The 10,846-nt window shown below is 36.2% G+C and overlaps 1 protein-coding gene and 1 long non-coding RNA gene across 2 annotated transcripts; both read right to left on the bottom strand.

Moving 5' to 3' along the window:
• Positions 1 to 203: 203 nt before the first annotated feature.
• Positions 204 to 7,414, bottom strand: LOC106012471 (the record flags this gene model as incomplete). The annotated part of the gene is given in 2 exon segments (XR_001185036.2): positions 204 to 6,254; positions 7,304 to 7,414. It is a non-coding gene; the product is annotated as a protein FAM81A (long non-coding RNA).
• A 495-nt stretch (positions 7,415 to 7,909) lies between these two features.
• Positions 7,910 to 10,830, bottom strand: LOC101854265 (uncharacterized protein K02A2.6-like). Its single transcript, XM_013085518.1, has 2 exons — positions 8,989 to 10,830; positions 7,910 to 8,032 (listed from the first exon to the last, which is right to left on the bottom strand). Exons 1-2 carry the CDS (start codon positions 10,828 to 10,830, stop codon positions 7,910 to 7,912), a joined length of 1,965 nt encoding a protein of 654 aa, XP_012940972.1.
• Positions 10,831 to 10,846: the final 16 nt, after the last annotated feature.

The following is a 10,846-nucleotide window of genomic DNA, read 5'->3' as shown; positions in this document are numbered from 1 at the left end:
CTTTAGTTTCATGACGTACTTTGTCTTCTGGCCAACTCTCTAGATCTAATTCACAGATCGAGGATGTGGTCAAACAAAATATAATAATAATAATGATAATAGTTCGTCCAACAATGTCTAACAATGACCAATGCACCTGCAAATGTTTGAATGAAGATGCAAAGTAGTAAGATAAGTTTGGTAGAGATAACAAAACAAATTTCTGAATTCATCAACTAGATTTATTTGAAACAAACATACGGACAAGAACATAATAGTGCATAGCTTTCTCAAACCTTAGTATCTAAGATATCAGAGAATCATATCAAAAGTTCTCTGATCTGTTGTTTCCGTTTACATAACCACTTCGGAAAAACACACTGTCTCAGAGCATGTACAGCTTAATGCTTCTTGGTGGTAAGCTTCACACGATGATTCCTTTTATCCAGTCAAGGAAATGTGGAATTCAGAACGTTTCACATTTGGTTGAAACTTAAAAAATGAACTACTCACAAAAAGCTAGTTTGTTGAAAATGTGACACACAGTTGTAAATATGCTCACAACAAGCAGGGAAAGTGAAAAATAGAGCAAGTCTTTTCATTTGTATAGTAAAATTCAGTTTGAATGCCCCTTGTCTATATATCACTTTTGTCCTTAAAGATTTTTGTATTTAATACTGAAGTGACACTGTATACATATATATGTCGGTTCGTGTGAATGCTGTACACATGGGGGGAAGACACGTGAACGTTCAACAGTTAGAGTGAAGCAGCAGTTTAAATGTCATTCTGAGTTTGTGAAGTTGAGTGACGCAATAAAAACATTACAGCTGTTGTTTTAACACAGCAATTTGGAAGAAAAAGATCAATATGTAGAAGAAACATTTTGTGATTACAGAACAGCTATAAATATAAGTGTTTGTCCCCTTCACAAGTGGCCATGCAAGAACGTTCATTGCTCTACACATATACACAAATCATTTTGAGACTACAATTACAAATACTATAATCTAAACATGAAATAAAAACCTCGTCTTCGGTCATTTAAATCCAGGACGACTATGTATACTTTCAGAGCTTGATTCAGTTTTATATACAAGGCATGACAATGCAAGTGAAAAAACAACATTTTGAAAGTACTGTTTATTACAATATGATTTCATTCGGTCAACCTCACAAAAATCCAAATTTATGATGAGTTAAATAGTTCGTGAAAATTGTATTATATTTAAACTAAAATATTGTTACTGAATATGTAATCACTTCCAATGAAAATACAAAATCAGTGAGAGATCAAAACATAAATCAAGTACCTGCTGGCAGGCACAAGAAAGTATTCCTTCAAGATGCATTTCTCACGGCTTTGCTTGAAAAGACTGGATACTGCTACTTCCAGGAAAATAAATCTTTTCATGATTGGCTTAAAATGTAAGAGACAGTGATGTAGACTACACCACTTTTCATTATCAAGAGCTTACCGATTAAAAAAGGTTCGAATTAGGACAAAGTGTTACATTTGTACACTGGACATGATGTAAATGTGTTTTAAAAAAACCAAGAGACAGAATGTGCAATAAAAATAAATAAATGAAAAAGCTTCTAAATGTACTGAGTAGGACATTAAAGAAAACAGCTATGGCTACTTCTTAATTCAATTAAAACAAAACATAAAATGTGCATTTAAAAATATTTATCAGCTATCAGGAGTAATGTAAACCACAAAGATAAAAAAAAATCTTTGCACACTGGAGTTGCCAACATTCAAGTGAGGAGGGGAGAATTAGCTTCTGCCTGGCCAAGAGAAGTCCGAAACAGAAACAAGAAGAGGATCATATCTTTCCTACCCTGAGTCACTGGAGACAGATGTTCATGACAGATATGAATGTGTAGTGAAATCATCACTTCATGTAACACTGAGTTGAAAACAACTAACAAAAAAGAAAGCAAAATATAAACTCTGACAATAAATGAGGAAATACAAAATGAAATGAGATTGAGGGGGGGGGGGATGAAAATGGAAAAACATTTATACAATACAGACCTACAAGTGTACACAAATTCCAAAAGACATGATCACAGGTACAAAGCCCCAAGAAGGCAGGGGGATATAATAGTCTACTATACTGCCTTGACATTAGAGGTGCATTTCTCCCATATTATAGGTGGGATATCACATGTAGACAACAGATTCTCTTGTGTAAGGGTAACATCCTCCCACTGTACTTTGTCTTCTGGCCAACTCTCTAGATCTAATTCACAGATCGAGGATGTGGTCAAACAAAATATAATAATGATGATAATAGTTCGTCCAGCAATGTCTAACAATGACCAATGCACCTGCAAAGGAGAAAGCAAATAAGAAGAAATAAGGGTTAAGAGAGGACTTGAGGCTTTTGCTATGTCAAATTTGATTAATTCTGACAGAGAAAAGCTCCCCTCATTTTGAGCATTTATAAAGCTTCATTTCCACTTGTTGATATGTGCAGCTTCTCAGGCTTCCTTCTTACACACACTGTGACTGCAACTCTCCAAGTGGTCTGTCAGGAGCAAGGCTCTTCCATATCATAGGATTAATGTTGAAATCCTTCAGAGACATTTTCATGGTGTCTTTGAAGCACTTTTTTGGTGCACCAACATTACGCTTTCATGAGGACAGCTCTGAATAGAATACTCAATACTGCATTTGGACAACAGCTTTGGTTGAGTAAAATATATTGACCAGAGAAATCCCAAAATACATAGACTTCCATCCAAACAATTCATTTCACATTTCAATCCTAGGTACTTAGCAATGATACTGATATGATCGCAGATATTAAGATGACCACAAATACTCAGGCACAGCAAACAAGCATTGAAGTGATAAACAGAGAACTGAATCTATCTATTGTCCTGCTTGAATCTTCTTTGTCATTAAATTCTCACCCTTCTTGATTGACCTTCATTTAATCACCCGTTTCATGATCTGGCACATACATACCAGATAACGGTAAACAAAATTAACTTACAAATAAATGAAGAATTTAACAATAGAAATTGACTGTACAAGTTAGGCTATATACAATGGAAATATATATTTGTATAAATGTTACTCGGTGTGACATCTATTGATATGTAGACTAGAAAAAATGATTTAAATACACACTTGTTCAGAAAAATTAGAAACTCTCTGAAATAGGCCTACATTGTTACAAAACCAGGATTTTAGAGTGATTCAATATGAGCTCTGAGGACCAGACAATCAAAATCCAAGTCACAATCCTACCTCCCTTTCACCTCAGACAGCGTTTCATCAAAAAACATGTACCTCAACCACTCTTTTCCTCACAATACAATCATCTGAGAGGCTAGCTTGACTCCTCGTCCCAACTCTGCAACATTTAGGGGGATATGGGAACTATGGAGGCGGTGTAAAAAGAGCTTAGTTACACAAACCCTCTGACTCTGAGGATTTTTTGGTACAACAACAGGTTAATTGAATTTGAAAAAAATCCTTTTAAAAAGTCACTTTCCAACTTTTGTTTGTTTTGTTTTAGAAGAGGTTTTACGGCGCTCACAACTGCATTCCAACTTTTGTGAGTACGAGTAAAAAAACCAAAAACATAATTGCTTAACATGTTGATTTTTCAATAAATGGCAACCGATGAATTGGAAAAAAGAACAAACACCCTTCAACCTGAAAATTTTATCCCAGTGATGTTTTTTGTGTGAGATGCCTCAGAATAGAGCAACACAAAATAAATGTCTTACCATTTCTTACTTGAAAGGAGTCAATCCATTATTCACTTTTTATTTCATTGCATGTAGAGGAATATATTGATGTTCTTTGAACTCTTACCAAATATGAGGTCATATTTAGTTTAACCAGAACTTGTCCACTATCATTATTTTGACATTTTAAAAAAGTTTAGTAAAAATATGCGCCCTAACGCGGTGGATTCAGACGTTTGTCAATTTTAAGGTGCGTTGACTTTTTTGTATCATCTTAAAGTTTGTTCCTTTGTCTTGCTTCAATGAAAAAAATACCTATTTATCTTGAATAAAAGTCGAGATATATGCGATTGAAAGAGGTGGGGGTAGAATAGTTTCAGAGGTAAAATTAATGACAGAATGGCCACCATAGTTTGGTTGATTTCATAGTTTGAGAGTCTGCGGAAACTGAAAAATTTACATTTGTTATGCACTTTAATTGACATTTGTTAGTAAAGTCAAAATAGAGTTGTGTTCTTAAACGAACATAAAAGGTCTTGAGCCAATTAAACCAATCAGGCAGAAAAATCCTTGTTTCTTCAATTTCATTTTTTCAACAAACACCTGATTTCACTCCACTGCCTCACATACGTGTTTGTTTAGCCCGTTTTCAATCTTGCCTTTAAATTTACACAAACACAAGCTCTACCAAGCCATATCAAGAATCATTTAAGAGCACTGATTCAAAAGTGAGAAAGATTGAACCAAACGACAATGCCATCTTTAATCAAAAGTAACAATAGTGGTGTTTTTAAAAGCATGTGAAGTTTATGTTCTGTTTTGCCATTGCGCCAAGAACAAAGCCAAGACAACAAATTGAAAAGTATTTTATCCTGTCTGATGGGGAAGACCTCTTTATCAAGCCTCAACACTGGAAGCATCACCAACATCCCTATCATAAAGTCATGACTTTACAAAAGTATGGCCATATTATGTCTTCAGATCTTAACGCAAAAAAACCCTCAATTTCAATACCTCTGCACAAATATGAAGAAGATATAACTGCAAGCAAAAATAACAACAATTCGTATTGTGTTGGACAGTGGAAAATCAGGCACTTATGGTGAAGTGACATTTAATACTTTCGTGCAGTATTCAATAACAAGTGTGATGTAAATATAATATAATATATATATCATAAAGGGATAATGCATATATGAAATCCAAACATAGGCCTATTGTTTAAAAAAAAAAAAAAAGATCCCAAGCAGAAAGCTTACTTAATAATACCTTATTGACTACTGTTCCTTGCTCTCTTGTCCCTCATAAAGGGACCTTTCTAGGTTTAGCAAACTCATACAAGTTTCTATTACAGGCATCCACAGTGTAATGGGTCGCCTTTCCGTTTTGCATGCAGGGGATGGGAGTTTGATTCCCATTCGGGGAAGAAATTTGACTGCATATTAGTGTCTTCCTGCTGGGATATATCCCACATCTGTTGTTGACCTAGATAAGTAGTGTTATAGAGGCCTGTCCCTTAAACACTCTAAATTATATTGATTGGGAGGGGGGGGGGGTGTATGTGAGTGTGTGAGAAGTATGTAGGAGAAAATGCTGCAGTAAAAGCTTTACATATCTCCTCAAACTGAAGACACTGAGCTACTCTTCAGAATTCTTATCTGCACTTACATAAGTAGAAATTAAACCTGAATTCTTAGTGTTCATTTACATTGCTGCTGAATCAAGTTTAATTTCTACACCCACAAGATGCAATGCCAGTTTTTGTGGATTGTTGCCATTTTTATTGTCAAATCCAGAAAAAACTTAACAAATAAAAAATTGTCTTGAATATTTGTATGAAAAGATACCTTGTTATCAAGCTAGAGAGCTGTGAAGAAGAGTCGCCGATATTATAATAGGTTTCTATAAAAATTTCCGAGAATAACTTAGCATCTTTTTTACTACACAAATTACGCTATACAGAGATACAAAAAGAGTACACAGTTCTTCAAAATTGTGACATTTGAAACACAGAATAATACTTCTCGATATAGTTTTTAACCATATATTATATAGAAATGAATCTGTTTTTTTTAGGAAGAAAACAAATAGTATGACCTGAGGTTTCATATCTATCCTTATCTTTACCTTTGCGTATGAAAGTGCAAATGCACATTTTGAAAGTTAGATTCTGAAGAATGCGATCTATTCACATTGATAAAAAATTGAGTAAATTTGTGTTGTGTTATCAGAAAACAAAAGCTTGATTGTAAGTGTAAAGTTGTGTACAAAAAGAGTTTAATTCCGTAAAGGGCTATCTAATACTGGAATTTTGACTTAACGTACACGTCCAACACATTTGGTCTCTTCTAAACCAAAACAACCATTTTGCGTAACTGTCCAATTTCTTTCCTCAGCTGGTCTTCCAACAATTTCCTCTTGCCTTCCATGACAGTTTTCATATTGCTGATGCTTTCATGCACAGTGGCAAATCCCTCACGACATTCTCTCTTCAGCCTGGCAATCTCCTCAGAATGTTTGTGTACAGTTTTGTCTATTTTCGTGAGAAGCTTGGTCTCCAATGACTGCAGAAAAAAAAAGGAAATGAATAGGTTTGCTCAACAACATCATGAATACTTTGGCAAGTGGGTTTACCATAAATTTTAGTACAGTTAGGGAAGTGTTTCTAGTAAATTTGGCTGGAGTAAAAAGAGGGGACGTTGCATGGCATGCTTTTTTATACAAAAGCCAATTTGGGACACAGTTCTTTTTTAAATGGAACAGTTTAAATGGAAGTTTAACAGAATTTTCATTTATAGCAATATGTGAGCAGCTTATCTAGGTTGTGAAGCAGATACTAAAATACCCAAATTAAAACACTCGCAAAAAAACCCACGAAACAATACACTAACTTCTCCATTTCCAGGACAGAATCAGACTATTCTTTGCTATAAAAATGTGTGTAAGTTCATTCATTATTTTGGAAAGCAAATTATATATTATGATATTGCACATCAAAACATACATCAGATTAAACACGGGCACAGAAACACATACAACAAAGAAAGCCAACTCAAACACTCAAAATCACAGATTTCTCGAACTGGTTTCTTGGTCTAGAAGTTTTCCAAGTTACAACTTACGAGATTTATCTTTGGCTTAAAACAGGTGCAAGGGGTCATAAAAAGAAAAATATACACATTGGTTGCAGGGATCAGAGGATGTGGTCCAAAAGAGTTTGTTATAAGTATTTATACAACTATTTAAGAGTAGGCCTAAAAATAATGATAATTCGATTGGCAGGCACTATATCTATATCTATATTATATTGAGAAATCAGTTATTCAAATTTGGAAAAAACAGTAAACATGGATTAAAAATGATACATTGACAAGACAATAAGTTCCCTGAAATTTGAAATAAATCACTGTAAACATATATTACAAGGGGAGCTTTCTTTGAGCACAGCATGGGCAGACAACAAACATTAAAAAAATATTGCATTTGTTAAAATAAGATAGTGAAGTTTAATGTTCAGGGAATCCCACTTTCTCCTTATCTCTGAAAAGCCCCCTTGTATAACATTATTAACATACAGTCAAGAGAAAAAACATTATTTAGTGTAAAATCTTACCAAATGAACATCATTCATGTGATTCCGTGATTCCAGCAGAGCTTCCTCCAACTTGGCAATTCGAGCATCTGTCACATACTGGCCTTCATCAATTTTTTTACCCAACTTTTCCTACAAGGAAGAAAACCCAAGAGAGAAGAAAGATTCAGTTCATTCTTTAAATACCAGATGACAACAAATATATTGTAAACTATACAAAATTAGTTTTATGTAGAGTATCTAATCTGGGAATATGGAGTAACTGCAAAGTTTCTGATGGGATGGATCACATTAGCAAAAGCCTCATACCCTTACTTTCATATCCAATTTATGGCGTTTAACAAAACAGGCTATCCCAATTGTTCATTTAAGAAAGAAAATAATACCGTTTTATGAAAGCATGAATAATTTTTAAATTATGATCCTTTTCTGCCAATATGCAAAGTTTTTCAAGCAAACTTTTTGAATTTTGAGAGTCTAAAACAGAAAAACAAAATTCTCAGTACCTTAAATTTATAGTTCACACTACTGAAACAACCAATAAACCCACTAAACACAATGCAAAAGTGCTGGGTTATTAAAACCTCTAAAATCTGCAAAGCAATACTAAATGTAATCCAACGATTCTCAAAGAACCTCACTCTCAACAATCTCTGACTCCAGTTTATGATCTTTTAACATAGTATCCAAGAATCGCAGGTGGTAATTCAGCATTTTGAAAGTACCACAGTCACTAACCATAACTAGGAACTGTCAGTTCAAGAAACAATCATAGCTATGTTCGCATAAAATGAACAAAATTAATGTAATTTTGTATATGACACTTTTTCCTCTTCCTTACAGGCAACTTAATTTTAAAATTGAAATATGTTATAAAGTGTTCCGCCCTAATTACCGATCGGTACAACTGTTATGTTGAAGGCTAGCACAATAAGAAAAACACATGCAAAATCCATGAACGGGTGTTCTGAGACTTTCTTTGTTTAATTGACCTACATTGCATAACACACAGGCGGGTAACACCGACTTGAAATACTAATACCGTACTTGGTGTGATAACCGTATTTAGGACACTACATCCCTCCTAGCCTTGAATGGTTACTTCATTTAAAATCATCTTTTTTCCTTAGTGTGGAAGAACTGATGTACAGCAACTTCTTTAGCTATTTATTTAGTAGTTGATTGAAGGGGATGGACATCAAAGAGGCAAAATAAAATGTTTGTTAGTCGATGGACATAGAGCGGGTTTGTTGTTGTTGCTTTTTAAAAAAAAAAAAAAATATTAGTTTTAACTTTAACAAGAGGTAGATGTACATGTGATGAAAAATAATAAAGGAACATCACGATAACGAATTTCAGCGAGCTCTTGATCTTATGCTAACTTAGGTGATAGTTCTTGATTATTTTACTTACGATGAGATTGACAACAAAAAAACAATCTAGACGGCTAGTCTGAAATTAGAAGTAAATAAATTAATAGAGTGAACGTGGAACGGATACATAATATGCACCAAGATTTCTCTGCTTACACTACAGATACGAAACTGTGCAAAGAATCAGAGTACACTGGACACAAGACAAAACAGAATACACAGAGTTAATGAGTAGAAAATTTGTTGGGCACGATTACAATGTTCATGTTTCAATTTCAGCTTGACGAATGTTCATTTGGTCCGAAATGTCCTTCATTTTCAGCTAATCAGTACCGGAGTAGAGTTAGTCACATAGTCGTTTAGGTATCCAGGACGCTTACGGTGGCGTTGGGGACGTTCAGTAGCGATTGGTTCATTGGTAGTAGTTGGGTTTTGACTGTCTGCTGTTTCATTCGAAGCTTTATTGTCCTCATCCTCCTCTTCTTCCTCTGTTGAGTTTGTTGGGTTGGACGATTTCAGAGTATCAGGCACTCTTTTGAAGAATGAAGTGTTTCTAGTCATGTTTTTGCCATTGCGACTGGCGGTGACCATTGGACCTTTCTTTGAGGTTACTTGGTACGGATCATGGTCATAGAACGATGACAGTTTGTTTTTGTAGGGTTGACGAGCGAGGACAGTGTCTCCTACTTGTATGTCGGAATTTTGGGCATGTCGACGATCGTCAGCGTACCGTTTTGCTGCTCCCTTTTTGTTGGTGTCATGTTGATGAATGTCATTGTCAGTCGTTGGTGGTATCATGAGTGAATCTATCTGAGGTAGTTTCACTCTGATGTTCCGTTTGAACAGAGCTTCTGCTGGGCTCACACCAGTGCTGATGTGGGGGGTAGCTCGGTAATTCCTCAAAAAGTGATATAGTTCTTGTTTCCAAGGCTTGCCTTCAATGTGTGCAGACTGCACTGTTTTCTTGAGCATTCGCATGCATCTTTCAACACCACCATTGGCTTGGGGCCAGAGAGGAGTTATTCTGCGGTGTTTACATCCTAGCTGCGAAGCAAACTGTTTGAATTCGTAGCTGGAGAAGGGTGGACCATTGTCAGACTTGACGGTGTGTGGGACACCATGACGAGCGAAGATGGAGTCAAGTTTTGGGATCGTGGCTCTTGCACTGGTAGAGGACAGGATTTCTACTTCTGGGAAACGTGAGTAGTCATCTATGACAACAAGTAGATAGTCACCAGAAGGGAATGGTCCACAGAAGTCGATACTAACTTCAGACCAAGGTTTCGTTGGCAAAGGAGTCATTCTTTGTGGTTCAGAATGGTGTTCTGGAATTGTTGACAGGCATGCTAGACATGATTTGACGGTGTTCTCCACTTGACGATCAATGTGGGGAAACCAAACTTTTTCACGCAGGAGTTGTTTAGTCTTAACGATGCCTTGATGTCCTTCATGAGCAATGTTGATGACATGCTGTTGCAATGATCTAGGGATAACGATTTGTGTGCCACGCAGTAAAATTGTTCCGTCTTTGTGAACAGAGAGTTCTTCACGAACAGTTTTGAAGACTTGGTAACTGGCAGCATCTACAGTGATTTCAGGCAGCGTGTGCCAATGATCTGTTTGAACAGATGTGATGACTGCTTGGAGTGTTGGATCGCTTTCTGATGCGCTGGCAATTTCTTCCAGAGTCATGGCTTTAGGGACTGAATGACCGGCCATGAAGTTGACATAGTCGTCTGCGATTTTAGCCATATGAAAGGAGGTCATGTTGTTTTTCTCAAAAGGGTGTCTGCTGAGGAAGTCATCTGGATTATTCTCTCCTGGCTGGTAGCGTAGGGTGAAGTCGTAAGGTTGGAGTCTGAGATTCCATCGTTCAATTCTTGCTGAGGTTCTGGATGTTGTGCTGTTGAAGATTCCTTCAAGGGGTTTGTGGTCAGAGATTACTGTGAAGTGTTGACCAAGTAAGTACAGGTTGAAATGTTCACACGCCCAGACGACGGCAAGAGCTTCTCGCTCGGTTTGAGAGTATCGTGACTCGACATCAGTCAAAGCACGACTTGCGTATGCCACTATGTGAACGTTGTTGTTGTCACGCTGTGAGAGAATGCAGCCAAGTCCAAATGGACTTGCATCAACGGTGATCTCAGTGAGGAGATTGGGGTCAAAGTAGGTCATGACTTTGTCACAGGTG

The sequence above is a fragment of the Aplysia californica genome, unplaced genomic scaffold, assembly GCF_000002075.1.
Source record: "Aplysia californica isolate F4 #8 unplaced genomic scaffold, AplCal3.0 scaffold00382, whole genome shotgun sequence".
Classification (NCBI taxonomy): domain Eukaryota; kingdom Metazoa; phylum Mollusca; class Gastropoda; order Aplysiida; family Aplysiidae; genus Aplysia; species Aplysia californica.
Note: the sequence above shows the minus strand (reverse complement) of the source record. Positions and strands in the feature narration are given on the sequence as shown.